This window comes from Saccopteryx bilineata, chromosome 11 (assembly GCF_036850765.1).
Source record: "Saccopteryx bilineata isolate mSacBil1 chromosome 11, mSacBil1_pri_phased_curated, whole genome shotgun sequence".
Classification (NCBI taxonomy): Eukaryota; Metazoa; Chordata; class Mammalia; order Chiroptera; family Emballonuridae; genus Saccopteryx; species Saccopteryx bilineata.
The window spans coordinates 71,524,419-71,541,484 of NC_089500.1; the positions used below are offsets into that span (position 1 = coordinate 71,524,419).

Here is a 17,066-nt window from a genome sequence, read left to right on the forward strand (position 1 = left end):
AGAGGAGAGTAGCTCCACCAGGGTTTGGGGCATTTTCTTTTTCTTTTTTTTTTTTAATATTTTATTTATTGATTTTTTTAGAGAGAGAGGAGTGAGAGAGAGAGACAGAGAGAGAGAGAGAAGGGGGAGGAGCAGGAAGCATCAACTCCCATATGTGCCTTGACCAGGCAAGCCCAAGGTTTCGAACCGACGACCTCAGTGTTCCAGGTCGATGCTTTATCCCACTGCGCCACCACAGGTCAGGCCTGGGGCATTTTCTTGGTGAAGTTTTTCCTTTGGCTCCAGTGAGAATATTCATCTCTTACTTAAGAGAATGAAGGACATCGTTTAAAGAACAAAACCAAACTTTCCTTATTGTCTCTCTTTGTGCTCATCAAGGCTTTTCTTGCCCGGGTCTTTCTCCCCTGGCCCTCAGCCTATCTGTTACGCTGTCTGAGCTGTTTATCCAGGAGACACGAATCCAGGCGACCATGAAGATGGTCCACCAGGGACACCAGTACCCTCCTCACCCAGTCTCTCTCCCAAAGACATCATGAGCCGAGGGCACGTGCGCAGAGAAACTCCCAGCTGCTCCTGCTCTTAGATAAGAGGACAAAGGAGTAGGTTGTATACTTAAGGAGAGAGAAACATTTTCATTCCAGACCTGTAAGAATGTGAGCAGATGGAACTATGGCTCCGGCGGCTGGACCATTTTGGGAAACAAGATGCAAGCAAGGGAGTAATATATAAACAGTGTGGGTATATTTGGCAGGTTCGAGGCAAGCAGAAAGGAGGGTTTAGGTACTCCATATATAAAAAACAAAAGATCTAAAATTCAAACTTCTTCTGATAAGGCCACAATGAGGAGATTTCTAGCGGTGGGTGTTGCAGGAAGCTGGCACCCAAATCACCACAGGCTGGCAAGGTGATGTGCCAAGGTGAGGAGGCGGGGAGGCAGGGCAGGGCCCCTCACAGGTCCATGTCTGGGCCCCCTGAGGATGTCTTCAGTGGCACCGAGTCAAACCCATCGGGAGTCCTCTGAAAGAGAGATGGTGACAGGAGCTGGCTGCTGCACAGGGACAAGTTCGGGGAACAAAGGAGAGAAATGGAGAATAGGTGACAGAAGGAAGAACCCTTAGGGAATTCCTGCTTGCAGTGGCTTTGTGGAAACAGACAGAAGGTACCCTTTAGTCTTCTTGCTTCCTTCAGTCAGCCAGAGGATAAGAAAACTCTTTAAAACCCTCTGCGTCTTTGCTGAAGTTCCAGAAAGACTCAAGGGTCCCAGGGTAAAGTGTTCTCCCACCAGTAAAAATAAAAATAATAATCAAAATCAAGGTCTAAGGAGGCCAAGGGAGTCACCCTGATAGGTCAGCACAAAGGAAATGAGATAGGCAATCTAAACACCCACCCTCCTTTCTCACCATCCCTCCCTTCCTCTCTGTCTTACCACCCTCCCTGCCCACACCTGTTTGGATGAGTTGGTTCAGGGCACCAGTGAGGTGTGCATGCTGGCCAAGTGCGGCTGCAGAGGGCTGTGGCCCTGGAGGAGTGGCTTGGATGCTCCCTGCTGGCCCCATGCCCAGCGACAGTGCTGTATGTCTTGCATTTATGAGCGTCAGACTCACCCCGCCCACACAAAGCCCACGCTACCAGCTCAGAATTGCTCAGTGCTGAGCAGCTTAGGTTTAGCTATGACTCAGCCCCCAAGGGAGCAGTGCCAAACATCTGGGGGACAGCACCCTCCACTGGCCAAAGGAGAGCCTCACTTCTATCAGAAGTTGATCCTAGAGATCACCTCTTCCCCTCCCTCCAAAAGAAAGAAAAGAGGGGAAATGATTCTTACAACATGCATGGATGGTTCAATACTCCTTCTGGAAGTTAAAAGGCCCAAACAGTTCATCAACTGGAGTGCATGTTGGGAGAGAAGGAGCCTGGTCAAGAGCAGCCTTGGGCCCCAGGGGAAAGAGTATTAGGTGAAAATACAGAAGGCAGAAGCCAGAATTTGCAGGGGGGAGATAGAATAGTATAAGAGGTGAGGATCAAAGTAGCGGTCCAGGAACAAGGGTCACGCTGTGGGCCTGGCATCTTCTCCAGCCCTCCAGGCTGACCGAGGGCACTCACCCCGCTCCCTACCTTGGAGGTAAATGATTTGATCTTCCCAAAGAGGGACTTCTTGCTAGTAAAGATGAGGTCATCCTCCACGTCCTCGCCTTCCATGATGGCACAGCTGTCAGCTGCTGGCAGGTCATAGTCCCTGAGGGTAGCGCTCATCACCAGCTTGGAGTACTTGTACTCGAGTCTGCAAGGCGGATGGGAAAGACAAGACACCAAGATGTGGAGTGAGTGGAAAGAGGGGAGAAGGTGGGCTGTGAACAGATATTCCCATGCCCTTCCCATGGGAAGGAAGCTCATGCCTAGCAAAGCGGTGGTAGGCTGGGCATATAGCTAAGCCATCTTCCCTCCCGGGTCAGTGATCTTTTTTCCTTAAGGCTGGCTGGGTTTTTTGTTTTTGTTTTTTTTATCTCAGAGCTTAGTAGAAATATTGGAATTGTAAAGTCATTTTTATTGTTACTATTTTTTTAAATTTACTGAGATGACATTATTAGGATCATAGAGGTTTCAAGTGTACATTTCTATGATACATGATCTATATATTGCATTGTGTGTCCACCACCCAGTCACTTGTTGTTATTAACAACAAATTAAGGATAGACTTTGCTTTGTTTCTTTATTTTTTTAGAATCAACCAGCCATTTATAGACTGCCATGTGGTACCATCCCTGTTCAGGAATCAGGACAACCAAGGCATACACTGGACAAATGGCTCAACAAGTCTCTGGCCAGAGTCACAGAGTTTATGGGCAACTCCAAAAAAAACAAAACAAAAACAAACCCATGAATTTATCCTCTTACATGCTCTCCCGGGTCAATGATCCAGCCCTATCCATCCCCAAACTCCAAGACCCCATCATCATGTACTTTTGATTCTTTTTCCAAAAGTAGCAGGTTAAGACGGTGAGCAGGAGGGCAGTACAGGTGCCTGCAGAGATGCCCACTTTCAGCCAGAAATCGATCGTTTTGCAGATGGTGACGCTCTGCTCGGGCAGGGAGGTGCCACTCGTGCACAGCTTGGGTTCTCGCCACACGTAGGTAGTCTTCTGTGGGGAGAAAAACAGGGAACTCAGAGTTCACATTCCCTTCTGTCCTGGGACGTCCCCAAGCAGAGAAACCTACCTGGACTCCAGCCACGCAGCTGCTGCTGATAGCATGGTAGTCAGCGGCCGAGCAGAGTGGGCAGGCGGCCGCGCTCTCCCACAGGAAGTGGAAGGTACAGCCGTCACAGGTCCCATCAGAGCACGTGCTAGAGAACACAAGGGAGACTCGCGCTCGCTGGCGGGGCTGGTGGGAAAGATCTGTTTGGAGTCCTGTCATCTCATAGCTTTGATCCATCTCTCTGCCAAACTGTTCGTGCCACCAAGTATCCTTCCAACTGGTTCTAAAGTCAGCTTTTGCTCCCTTAATTTATCTCATGACAAGAGGCCTCCCTGGCTTTCACTGAACTCCCCCCCCCCATGTTTGTTTCTGCTGACATCAGATGAGAGTTAATGTAAGGTCCCTGAGCTCTGGCATGCTGCCCCAACCAACCCCTCAGAGGCTCCTGTTCTCCCCATGGATATGTGACATTTTGCAGAAGCCATGTCAGTGTAGCTTCCTGGTGGTGGGGTTCAAGAATGAACTTCAGCCTGACCAGTGGTGGGCAGTGGATAGAGTGTTGACCTAGGACACTGAGGTCCCAGGTTCAAAACCCTAAGGTCTCTACCTTGAGCTCGGGTTCATCTGATTTGAGCATAGGCTCACTAGCTTGAGCACAGGGTTGCTTGCTTGAACCCAAAGGTCACTGGCTTGAAGCCCAAGGTCGCTGGCTTGAGTAAAGGAGTCACTCGCTCAGCTGGAGCCCCCTGGTCAAAGCACGTGTGAGAACCAATCAATGAACAACTAAAGTGCGGCAACTAGGAGTTGACACTTCTCATCTCTCTCCCTTGCTGTCTCTCTTTCACTAAAAAAAGAAGGAAAAAAAAAATGGACTTCAGATTGTGGATATCTGTTATTTACTCTCCTGTGATGTTGACTACAACAGGAAGAGTAATCTTAACATTGTTGGGTCAGGTGTCCTGCTTTGCTCCCCATCTCCCTGGTCAGTTGTTCAGGAGTAGTGTTTCCCAGACCATCCTTCTCAAGGCACGAGTGCCCCTTGACATGTCAGTTGGTGTTTTGTGAAAAAAAAAAAGGTGGAGGAAAGAGGGGTACTGTAACCACATTAGTTCGGGAATTCTTGATTTAGTGCACTCAGCTGATAAACTCAGAACTGGATCTTTTAGTTGTGGATTTTCTAGGATTCCCTAAATGTTTATTAATCCTAATTATGGTGAGTACACACCAGGCACCATGAGAAGTCCTCAAGTCTCATTTGATTCTCACAAGAACCCCCTGAGGGAACTTATTATCATTCCTAGGTTATAAATAAGGAAGAAGAGGCCCGTGGAAAAGGAGAAATGTATCCATGACAACAAACAGAGCTGGGAAGTGGAGGAGATGAGTCCCATCTGGCTCTCAGCCCCAGCAGTTAGCCACTTTGCTACGCAGCTGCCCCCATAATGGTCTGGGAATGTGAAGGCAGCTTTGACTCTTCCTTCTGCCCCATTCTTGACATCTGAAGAATGAGAATAAATTCATGACCATGTTCCCAAGAGCCCAAAAGTGGATCTTGGACTGTCCTGTTTGCTCTTTTTTGGTAATCTTCAGCTCTTGGCATGAACAAGTCCGACTTTCTTACGCCTTTACCTGGGCAGTGACAGACTTCCAGGGGCAGGTTTCAGTGGACTGCATCTGACCCGGATGGTGGTGGATCTCCCAGAACTGCAGGACTGAGTCACCTCGTCGGACCTGCAGGGAAAGCCAGCCCCCAGCAGGGAGTGGGTCACTCATTTATGCCATTGGAGAGTCACTAAGTGAAGTCAACGTGGAACAGGTCCCTTGCTGGGGAAGTCAGGACACCCAGGGAGTACACAGGCCTTACTTTATACTGGGAGAGAGTAGGGATCGGGACGACCTGGTCCGGGGAGGTACACTGGGCTAGGAAAGGTTCTCTTGTGCCTAACACTGGAGTGCCCTCAGGCAGGAAGAGAGGTCTACAGATCATCCAATATTTCTCCTTGCCTCCAAGGCGGAGTTGCCCCAGTAATACCCAAGAGTCAGGGATCCGGGAACTCCCAGCCTTCAACTATCATTGCTGGAAGACCTGCTAAACCATAGACATGCTCTGGTTGATAAGTATATATTAAGTGTCTAGAGAGAGGTGGGGGTGCAACAGGAATTGTGGAGGAGCCCCAAGTTTCACTTGCATTAGCCTGGCCTCACGTCGTCACCTGTAAAAGAAGATCACGTCCGGTATTCCCAAGGACTCCGGGAGAAAAAGTTCAGCTGGAGAGGTGATTCCATCCAGAGTCATATCTGTTGTCACCCCTGCCAAATCAGAGCTCCTAATTAGTTCTCACCAGTAGCATTAGCTGACAACCGCTTCAGTTCTTTCAATACCTGTCAACATCCCCCCCTTCCTTCATCTAATCACGTCGTCTAGTGGCTCATGAAAGAGTGAACCGTAGGTTTGTCAGAGGCCCCAGGGCCACCTGACACCCCAGGAAAGAATGGAAAACAGGTCAGGAGGTTGGGTCGCTCCTTTGGGGCCCGTTACCTTGGAGCTCGGTAGCCTCCCTCTCTCTCACACTCATACGCACGGGAACAGACCGGTTACTCACCGATAAGCTGATCAGCGAGGCTGACAGGCTGCGAGGACACGCCAGCCCTGTAGCCTGTCACCTCGGGAGGAATGATGAGCGCCTGGCAGACGTAGGCTGTGATGGACCTGGAGAAACCTGACTCACCCTCAGGGACTCGGAGATCAGTGACATTGTCAGCGCACACGGACATTTTCTTACCCTGGGCAGGGGGGTGGGGGATGAAGGGAAGAAGAAACAGGAAGGGATGAACAGTCACAGAGCTCCCAAAAGGGAACAGGTAACAGTTTTGGGTTTTTTAATGTCTAAAATTTTTAGCCTAATGGGATGCTGCAGTGGAATGGTTCATCCCAGATCTAATTACAAGCAGCTTTTACAAAAAGGCTAAAAATAAGGCCTAGGTGTCCTAGTTTCTGGAACTCTGGCCCAGGGGACCCCAGTCTGGTTTCGCTGGAGTCACGTGGGGGCCCTGTAGATACTGAAATACGTACCTATTCCATGAAATGTTTTGAACACCTGGCCTGGTTCACATTCCTTCTCTGTCTCCCTTGGTGCAGTGACTGCACCACGCTTGTCTTAGAAGCACTTTCCAGACAAACTCCCAGGGGTTAAAACAGACAAATCCTGTAACTAGTCCCTTTCTTGCCTTGAGATAGGACACCTTCGGAACAATTGGAACCTATGCCATTTTTCAAAAATCATCAAGAGAAGACAGTTTGCTTCTCCTTCAGTTTTTAGCAACCCTCATTGCATAGGAAATCTGGAAGATAGTAGAAGCTGAGATTCTTTCCTCAAGATTTTGTAATAGAAGAAATATTGAGATACTGTTCCCTCAAAACTATTCCATTAGTGGAATATCAATATATAACTTGTTTGCTAATATAAAATCATTTGTTTAATATTTTAAATTTAAGTAGACCAAGCATTTATTTTTTTAAAAAAAGGTTTTCTTATTCAGTTTAGAGAGAGGAGAGAGAGAAAGGGGGTAGGAACAAGACGCATCAGTTAATAGTAGTAGTTACTTCTCATATGTGCCTTGACTGGGCAAGCCGGGTTTCGAACCAGTGATCTCAGCATTCCAGGTTGACTCTCTATCCACTGTGCCACCACAGGTCGGGCTGGACTAAGCATTCAGAATGTAGGATTTTCAGTATTATACATTTTATTAAAAATTGAGCTGAATTGCTAAATCTAGTATCTCAGTTTATTTTCTAGATTGTAAGAATTAAAGAACATGGCCCTGGCCAGCTGGCTCAGTGGATAGAGCATCGGCCTGGTGTATGGACATCCCAGGTTAGATTTCCAATCAGGGTGCACAAGAGAAGCGACCATCTGCTTCTCTCCCTCTCCCTCTCCCCCTTGTCTCCCTCTTCTCCTCTCATATCCAGTGGCTTGATTCATTTAAGCGTCAGCCCCAGACACTGAGGATAGCTTGGTTGGTACAAGCATCAGCCTCAGGCACTAAAAATAGCTCAGTTCATTTGAGCGTTGGCCCCAGACAGGAGTTGCCAGGTGGATCCTGGTTGGGGTGCATGCAAGAGTCTGTCTAGCCTGACCAGGCGGTGGTGCAGTGGATAGAGTGTTGGACTGGGATGCAGAGGACCCAGGTTCGAGACCCCGAGGTCGCTAGCTTGAGTGCGGGCTCATCTGGTTTGAGCAAAAGTTCACCAGCTTGGACCCAAGGTTGCTGGCTCAAGCAAGGGGTTACTCGGTCTGCTGAAGGCCCGTAGTCAAGGCACATATGAGAAAGCAATCAATGAACAACTAAGGTGTTGCAATGCGCAACGAAAAACTAATGATTGATGCTTCTCATCTCTCCGTTCCTGTCTGTCTGTCCCTGTCTATCCCTCTCTCTGACTCTCTCTCTGTCTGTGTAAAAAAAAAAAAAAAAAAAAAAAAGAGTCTGTCTAACTATCTGCCCTCCTCTCACTTAAAAAAATAAAAAAGAATTAACAGGAAAGCAGAAATTTTTGTAATAAAAAATAGTAATACTGTCTTTCAACTGTTTGTGGTGTGACAGTATACAATAAGCATTTCTGAAGAGAATAAAGGACACGAACTTTCCAGATTTCCCATCTTTATCTCTCCTAACTCACTGATTGAAACTTTTGCTCCATGGGGCTTTAATTAGCCTCAATTCCTGAGTTATTACTATCACTTCTGAGGCTTTAACTTTAAAGACTTGAAAACAAGATACAGACATCAATCTCTAATCTTCCACAGGTTACTTTATTTCTTGACATGTTCTCCATATAAATACAATTAAGTTTGGGGTTTTTCTGTTTGTTTTGTTTTTTGCATGCAGCAGAGGATGGGTAGAAGCCACGTGGCACAGACTAAATGCTCAAGATACTTTTTTACTTTTATTTTTTTAAGATTTTATTTTTTTACTTTAGAGAGAGAGGAGAGAGAGCGAAAAGGCAGAAGGAACAGGGAGCCTCTCAACTACAGTAGCTGCTTCCCACATGTGCCTTGACCAGCAAGCCCAGGGTTTCAAGCCGGCGACCTCAGCCTTCCAGGTCCACGTTTTATCCATGGTGCCACCACAGGTCAGGCAAGATGCTTTTTATTTTGTAACATTGTAAACTAGCTTTCCAACTGCAAATCCTGGCTTTTTTGTATATAATTTAGTCAAGTTCTATAGTGGTGTGATTACCCCTTTAAGTTTTGGATACAAAATATTTGCAGCAGCATGAAATGACTGGTGGTAATATTCTTTCCTTAGCATGTAAATGAAGTCTTTCATGTTCCTCTCTTTTGTACTCTCGACAGATATGTGTAGATGAATTAAGGATAATTTATTTTATCCACTCTCTAGGAAACAGATGACAAGTGCTTTGATTATTGAAAACTAACTTTCTTTCTTTCTTTCTTTCTTTCTTTCTTTCTCTCTTTCTTTCTCTCTTTCTCTCTCTTTCTTTCTTTCTTTTTTTTTGCAAGAGAGAGGGAGATGAAAAGCATTAACTCATAGTTGTGGCACTTTAGTTGTTCATTGATGGCTTCTCGTATGTGCCTTGATGGGGGTGGGGGTTCCAGCTGAGCCAGTGACCCCTTGCTCAAGCCAGCGACCTTTGGCTCATGCCAGCGACCATGGGCTCAAGCTGGCAACAGGGTTTTTTGTTTTTTTTTTCATTTTTCTGAAGCTGGAAACGGAGAGACAGTCAGAAAGACTCCCGCATGCGCCCGACTGGGATCCACCCGGCATGCCCACCATGGGGCGACGCTCTGCCCACCATGGGGCGACGCTCTGCCCACCAGGGGGCGATGCTCTGCCCATCCTGGGCGTGGCCATGTTGCGACCAGAGCCACTCTAACGCCTGAGGATCCTCGGCTGCGGGAGGGGAAGAGAGAGACAGAGAGGAAAGCGCGGCGGAGGGATGGAGAAGCAAACGGGCGCTTCTCCTGTGTGCCCTGGCCGGGAATTGAACCCGGGTCCTCCGCACGCTAGGCCGACGCTCTACCGCTGAGCCAATCGGCCAGGGCCGGCAACAGGGTTTTGAACCTGAGACCTCAGCATCCCAGATCGACACTCTATCCACTGCACCACCACTGGTCAGAGGAAACCTGCTTGCTTAAGGGAAAAAAATGTTCTGTCTGCATAGTTTTTATATCATTTTGAGGGAAAGAAGGTCAGGGAGGAGTAAACGGACATCTTATTTAAAACACTTATTTTCCTAAATTTTTATAATCCAAATGATTTAATTTTAAAGGAGAGCGTACTCAAAGAGAATAAGAATGATTTGAAACCCTTTCCACCTCCTCAATCCCTTGTTACCTGAAAGTCGGCTAGCTTTTCTTCTGTGTCCATCTCTGGCCTCCCACCTACTGGTGTCCTCTTTCTTTTTTTAAAATTAATTAATTAATTAATTTTTATTGATTGATTTTAGCCAGAGAGGAAGGGAGAGAGAAACAGGAACTTTGATCTGTTCCTGTATGTGCCCTGACCAGGGATCGAACCGGCAACTTCTGCACTTTGGGCCGATGCTCCAACCAAGGAGCTATCCGGCCAGGGCACTGGTGTCCTCTTTCAGTTCTCACACCACCAGCACTTGCCCACCTTACCTGGTTTCCACAGAGACTGAGTGTAAAGTGATGGAAATATTTCAGCCCTTTGGAAGTGAAGCTCGGGCCCCCCGCCAGGGAGACGGTGTCTGCCAGAGCCAAGAAGCTGTAGTCGTAGGTTCTGCTCGGAGCGCTGACTGAGAAGGTGCAGTCGTTGTAGCACAGAGAGTGGACCTGGGGGGAGAGGGGTGGTCAGGCCGACTGCTGGGCTGGGCTTTCCAGGGGACCGCAGCGGAGACGCGGCCTGGGCCAGCCCGAGTGGGCGAGAAGAGGAAGTAAGGGTTGCGGGTGGGCATGAAAAGAAGCGAGGCAGTGGCTGGTGGGGCTTCCGTACCACTTGTTATTCAGTCATTAGCACAGATGCGATGTACGAACCCAGACCTGTTCTTTTTCAGTAAATAGTTGGGTCAGCTGCCATGGCCTTGTCTCTACGATTATTATAGAACTCTCTAAGGCACAGGATAGCCCTTCGTACTTTCAAGTTGAAGACAGTGAGGTGCTGTCTGGAAGAAGGGAGTCTGGGATGGCAGGAGAGAAACTGCAAGCCTTCCCCCACCTCAAATTCACTGAAGCCCACTTCCTCTCTCCCGGGGTCTCTGTAAGAATCTGAACTTCAGAGGTGACTTTATTCCCCAGGAGCCCCTTCCTTGTTCCGTTTTAGGGCCCTTGTTCAGCAGCTGCCTTATACGGCTGTCATTCCCTCTCATAGCAGCAGAGGGAGCCCCAGGGGAAGGAGTTTGTGGCAGACGTTGAGGGCACCCCAAAGAGGTTACTAACGGTCTGTAGAATTGGTGCCCTTACTACACAGGTAGACTGAGCAATGTTTGCAGACTAGAACTAGTATGTCCATGCTGTTGTGATCAGTAAAATACAAATTCACTGAGCAGCATTAATGAATGCTTAAGAGTGTATAGTCATAGTACTTGCTTAGATTCAGCTAGTACATGGTCAACAGCACTATTTTTCCACCCTACTAGAAACCACTGGGCTAGAAGACAGCAATGCCAGTTAACCGTATGTCCCAGCAAAGGTGGGCTGCCTTCCCAAAGGAGAGGGGTCAAATTTCCACGATACTAGGCTGGAGTGAAGGAGGTCTGAATTTGAGCCACAGCTCCCACTATTTCTTCCCTTTAGGTCCCTACACAGGTGCCAAGTAACCCTCTGGACCAGACAGCCACAGATCTATCTCTACCGCATCTTCTGAAGATGAGACTTGTCCGTGACTGAGTCCTAGACCCTGAAAACCAACTGCTACAGGTAGGAACTTGCCGTCCATGGCCACAGTCTGGAGGGGTGTGCTCCAGGACTCTCCCCTGGAAGCATGCTATGGGGAGTGCTGTGGAATCAGCCCCTCAAGTACCCTGTCTAGGACCTGGCACCCTCTGAGGTGGTTCATCCAGAAGGCCAAGGTTAGGGTGCACGACACACTGCTGGCACCTTGTTGCTCTTGGTCCCTGGACCGCAGGGCTGGCAGGCCTGGACTCCATAGGGCTGGTGGGCTTTCAGCACTGTGTTAGGAGGGCAGGAGTGGCAGGTTCCTGAATCCCGATCGATGTAGTGGCCAGCAGGACAAGAGGTACAGGAGGAGCCCAGGTCGGAGGCTTCCAGGGCACAGGGCCGGCAGTAGGAGGCCACCCCATTCATGACATTGGTGACATTGATGGAATAGATCTTGGCGACATCAGTGGTGTACTTTCTGCTCTGGAAACCAGGAAACGAGGAGAGAGGGCAGAGACCTGAGACACCAGCATAATTGAGTTCTCTGGAAATAGTAAATGACTGCTTAATCTTTTTTATTCTATAATACTTGAGTGAAACCTGATAAGCATCCCATTCTTTTTACTAAACAATAGTGCTTTATGTACATTTTGGTTCATTTGAAAACAAATCTGAATCATTTTAAATGATATATAAAAATAGTAAGTGCCATGGAGGAATATGCAGTAGATACTCTTACATGAAAAAAGCAGGTCTTAACCCTGGCTGGTTGGCTCAGTGGTAGAGCACTGGCCTGGTGTATAGATGTGCTGGGTTCAATTCCAGGTCAGGGCACACAGGGAAAGTGGCCATCTGCTTCTCCAACCCTCCCCCTCCCATGACCTCCATCTCAGGCACTAAGAAGAGCTCAGTTGCTAAGCAACTGACCAATGCTCCAGATGGGCAGAGCATTGGCCTCGAGTGGGCTTGCCGGATGGATCCTTGTCATGCAGGAGTCTGTCTCTCTACCTCCCCTCCTCTCACTGAATAATAATAAAAAAAAAGCCCTGACCAGTTGATTCAGTGGTAGAGCATCAGCCTAGCTTGTGGATGTCCTGGGTTTGATTCCTGTTCAGGACACATAGGAGAAGCGACCATCTGCTTCTCAAACCCACCCCTTCTCCTTTCTCTCTATATATCTCCCTCTCTTCCCCTCCTACAGCTATGACTCAGTTGGAGCAAGTTGGTCCTGGGCACTGAAAATGGTTCCATGGCCTTGCCTCGGGCACTAAAAGAGCTCGGTTGCCGAGCGACGGCCCCAGATGATCAGAGTATCGCCCCTATGGGGGGTTTGTCAGGTGGATCCCAGTTGGGGTATGTGCAGGAGTCTGCCTCTCTGCCTCCCTACTTCTCACTTAAGAAAAATAAAATAAAATAATAAATTTTAAAAAAAGAAAGAAAACCAAAGTTATTATTTAAAACAACAGGGATGAACAGGGTGTACCGGGAGAGGCAACATCCCTCTCCTCAGGGCGGGGACTGCTGAGGAGAGACAGGTAATTTAAGGTGCTTACCTGGATGTCATTTGGACAAGGCTAGATGCTCTTAGGGGGCTAGAATAGGCAGTTCTCTGCTTGATTCCCAAAGATCCTTTAATCCTTGGATTCTGAACCTCATACTCCTACTCAAACTAATGCTAGGAATTCTCCTGGGTTCAGGGCTCTCTTCTGGGAGCCAGGGCTCTGAGGAAGGGGAGGGACTTACTGTCTCGTGAAGAGTGGTCCTCTGGAAGGCCCAGGTAAAGCTCACGGTAGCATTCTTCTCAACCACGTAGGTAAAGGACTGCTTGCCTTTGGAACCTTTCCACGTCTCCACAGGAGTGTTGGTCCTAGAATTCATACCCTGAACCCAAGACAGACAAGTGAAGAAGGCACGATGGCTGGGTGGCTGGTGGGAAAGAGGGCGCTCATACGGCCGTCACCTCGGGCCATCACAGTCGGCCAGAGCCACATTAAACTGTGAAGTCCCTGGTGGACAGTCTGGGCCCTTCCTCTGTGAAGTCGCTCTAAGCAGGGGCGTCAGCTATGTTGATACACCAATGGGACCGAGGGGGCCAACCCTCCTCGCAGCCCTGGGAACCCTATAGCAGACAAAGAAAGGACAACGTACCACCATGAAATAGAGCTCACAGTTCACAGAACAGATGGTCTCGAAGACAAACGTGATCCTGGCCACCTCTTTATTCTCTGTGTCCGTCATCACCGACTGGGGAGGTCTAGGGGCCAGAAATTAAAAGTCAGTTCCAGAGTCTGGGCGGTGCTTCCTGAGGAGCCCAAACAGCAGCAGAGTGTCTGCTGGAGACAGGACTGAGCTCTGAGTATGTTGGAAAGAGCGTAGCCAAGTCCAGCTCTGCCACCTTAGCTATGTGACCTAGACATGGCCAAACTGTAGTTTCCTCTTCTGCAAAATGGAAGTAATAGCATCTTTCTTATTTGCCCATCACCAGTGAGATCCACAGTCACATCTGATGTGGAAGTGCTGTGTGAATGCTGTGTACCTCACAAACAGAGTGTGGTCCCTGAACCAGAAGTGTCACCATCCCCTAGTTTATCGCACGGGCAGAGCTTCAGGCCCCTCCCCAGGCTGCCCCACCCAGCCGGTCTGCACAGTAACATGACCCGCAGGTGGTGCGTGTGGGCCTGAAAGGCCCAGAAGCACCACTATCCTAAGGTGTAAGTTGTCTACATTCACTTAGCAGCTCACTCTCTGGGACAGTGGGGCTCTGTCTGCGCTGAATGGGCAGAGACTCAGCTTGTAATCTCTTCACAAAGGTCTCAGGCGGGTCCTTTGGGGCAGAGAGAGCTGTGCACAAAGCCAAAGGGGCGGAGGAGGTGGCGGGTGGGGTGTGAGTGGCTGAGGTGTGGAAGCCTTTACAATGGTAATCAGATTTGCAAATTGAAAAGTACTTTTGGAAATGTTATGCCCAAACAAATCTAAAAAGTTTCCTTAACATGGGATATATCTGCTCAGCCCTGAGTAATGTAAATTAAGGGAAGGGAAACTAATCCTTTCCGAGCCAGTCCCGTGGGCTGAGCATGGGGACAGGTTGGAAAGGAGGAGCTTGAAGGAGGGCATGCAGGAGCCAGGCTGGCAGTCGGGAAGCCCATTCAGAGTTCCTCTGATCTGAAAGTGCACACGGGCAGAAAAGTTCACTGGCTTTTGGGAATACAGTTAGGACATTTTCTGGCCTTGACCATTTGCTTGAATTTTGAGGACATCCAGGTCCAAGCTTCTGTCTATACACAGTCGTGCTAACAAATGGACCGGAAGAGTCATCTCCAAATGAGTTAGTCCAAATCCACAGACTCTCTGTCCCCCTTGTTTTGCAGCCCAGGAGCCTAAAGCCTATAGGGGCCTATAGGGGCCTACAGGGCATTCCCAAGTTCACAAAGCCACTATGAGCAAAGTGCAAGTGTCCTGTCTTCCAGTCCAGTTTTCATTCCATTGTACCATACTGCCTGTAGTACTTTTTAAAATTATTTTCATTATTTATTTATTTATTTATTTTTATTATTAATTTTAATGGAGTGACATTGATAAATCAGGGTACATATGTTCAGAGAAAACATTCCTAGGTTATTTTTTTTTCTTTGCATTTTTCCGAAGCTGGAAACGGGGAGGCACTCAGACAGACTCCTGTACGCGCCCAACCAGGATCCACCTGGCATGCCCACCAGGGGGCGACGCTCTGCTCCTCTGGGGCATTGCTCTGTTGCATCCAGAGCCATCCTAGCGCCTGAGGCAGAGGCCACAGAGCCATCCTCAGCACCCGGGCCAACTTTGCTCCAATAGAGCCTTGGCTGCAGGAGGGCAAGAGAAAGAGAGGAAGGAGAGGGGGAGGGGTGGAGAAGCAAATGGGCGCCTCTCCCATGTGCCCTGGCCGGGAATCGATCCCAGGTCCCCCACACTCCAGGCCGACGCTCCACTGCTGAGCCAACCGGCCAGGGCCTATTTTTTATTTTTTAAAGATTTTTAAAATTCATTTTAGAGAGGAGAAGGAGAGAGCGAGAGAGAGAAGGAGGAGGAGCAGGAAGCATCATCTCCCATATGTGCCTTGACCAGGCAAGCCGGGAGTTTTGAACCAGAGACCTCAGCGTTCCTGGTTGACACTTTATCCACTGCGCCGCTACAAGCCAGGCTTTAGTTTTTTTTTTTAATAACAAACAAATTGCTTATTGTCCCAGGTCTTCTTGGAACAAGGGGATAAATATAATGATAAGAACAATCCCTCCCAATCTTCTTGACCAGGGGTCCCCAAACTACGGCCTGTGGGCTGCATGCAGCCCCCTGAGGCCATTTATCCAGCCCCCACCGCACTTCCGGAAGGAGCACCTCTTTCATTGGTGGTCAGTGAGAGGAGCACTGTATGTGGCGGCCCTCCAACGGTCTGAGGGAACTGGCCCCCTGTGTAAAAAATTTGGGGACCCCTGTTCTTGCCCCAAATAAAGATGAACTATGGGCACTTCTAGTCCTATTTAAAAAAATTTTTTTGCCCTGGCCGGTTGGCTCAGCGGTAGAGTGTCAGCCTGGCGTGTGGAAGTCCCTGGTTCGATTCCCAGCCAGCGCACACAGGAGAGGCGCCCATTTGCTTCTCCACCCCTCCCCCTCTCCTTCCTCTCTGTCTCTCTCTTCCCCTCACGCAGCTGAGGCTCCATTGGAGCAAAGATGGCCCGGGCGCTGGGGATGGCTCCTTGGCCTCTGCCTCAGGCACTGGACTGGCTCTGGATGCAACAGAGTGACGCCCCAGAGGGGCAGAACATCGCCCCCTGGTGGGCGTGCCGAGTGGATCCCGGTCGGGTGCATGCGGAGTCTGACTGCCTCCCGGTTTCCAGCTTCGGAAAAATGAAAAAAAATAAAAAATAAAAAAAATAAAAATTTTTTAAATCTTATCTGATGCTGTGAGGAGGAAGTTTTTAAGTAGTAGGTGGCCAATTAATGGAAGAAGCCAGATGGGATGAGAGTGGTAGGTAATTAGCATTGGGCAGCGACTAAGATCCTGTGTTAGCGTCAGGTTCACATTGCCAGACCACAGCCGTGCGCCCTCCATCGGAACTGATAACTCAGCGTACCAGAGCCCCTGCCCCTCCTACATTCCAAGGCATGGGGGATGTGGACGTGGCCAGGGTGGCTCGGACTTCCTCTTAGCTTTGTATTCCTCACCTGAACCCTGGCACAACCAGAGTGAGAATCATGAAGTCATTGTCTGAGGCTCCAACAGCTGTGTAGATGTGATCACCGGCCACCTCCCAGCCTGGAAAACAGCAGAGAGTTAATGCCCAGTGTCACTGGTGCAGGGCCAATGTTCACCCAGATGGCGCTCTGGGAGACAGAGAACACGGTCCTCTGAGGTGCCCAGAACCACCGTCAAACACAAACCCTGTCACACCTGTCCCACTGCTTTGGTCACAGACTCTGAAGCTCTCAGAGCAAGACCCCTTTGGACCTGACCGGTGGTGACGCAGCAGACAGAGCATCAACCAGGGACACTGAGGACCCAGGTTCAAAACCAGAGGTCACCTGCTTGAGTGGGGGCTCATTGGCATGATCTCATGGTCACTGGCTTAAAGCCCAAGGTCTCTGGCTTGGGCCCAAGGTCACTGGCCTGAGCAAGGGGTCACTGGCTTAGCTGGATCCCCCAGTCAAGGCACATATGAGAAGCAATCAATGAACAACTAAAGTGCCACAACTACGAGTTGATGCTTCTCATCTCTCTCCCTTCGTATCTGTCTCCCTCTCGGCCCCCCACCCCCGTCTCTCACTTAAAAAAAAAAAAAAAAAGACCTTTGGGGCACAGGCCTGATGTTTCTAGTTCAGTTTCTGTCTCTGAAACAGATTTGACGGAATATATGCCCACGAGGAGTGAAACTTTCCAGGGAAGACGTGGCCTGATTAGCTCATTCTTGTCCAAACATCAGTAGCATGAAAACATGTGACGTTGGAAGAGCCCACCTCTGAGCATGCAGGAGGTGAGGG

General features: G+C 49.0%; 1 protein-coding gene across 1 annotated transcript in view; it reads right to left on the bottom strand.

Annotated features, from left to right (window-relative positions):
• Positions 1 to 719: 719 nt before the first annotated feature.
• Positions 720 to 17,066, bottom strand: part of ELAPOR1 (endosome-lysosome associated apoptosis and autophagy regulator 1) — a 76,901-nt gene continuing 60,554 nt past the window's right edge. Inside the window, exons 11-22 of the mRNA XM_066246522.1 lie at positions 16,254 to 16,344; positions 13,203 to 13,308; positions 12,798 to 12,935; positions 11,274 to 11,537; positions 9,837 to 10,010; positions 5,796 to 5,976; positions 5,406 to 5,502; positions 4,822 to 4,923; positions 3,214 to 3,340; positions 2,959 to 3,137; positions 2,113 to 2,278; positions 720 to 1,017 (exon numbers count right to left, since the gene is read on the bottom strand). Coding sequence (XP_066102619.1) covers positions 949 to 1,017; positions 2,113 to 2,278; positions 2,959 to 3,137; positions 3,214 to 3,340; positions 4,822 to 4,923; positions 5,406 to 5,502; positions 5,796 to 5,976; positions 9,837 to 10,010; positions 11,274 to 11,537; positions 12,798 to 12,935; positions 13,203 to 13,308; positions 16,254 to 16,344 — 1,694 coding nt within the window. The 3' untranslated portion in view covers positions 720 to 948. The remainder of the gene's footprint in view (positions 1,018 to 2,112; positions 2,279 to 2,958; positions 3,138 to 3,213; positions 3,341 to 4,821; positions 4,924 to 5,405; positions 5,503 to 5,795; positions 5,977 to 9,836; positions 10,011 to 11,273; positions 11,538 to 12,797; positions 12,936 to 13,202; positions 13,309 to 16,253; positions 16,345 to 17,066) is intronic.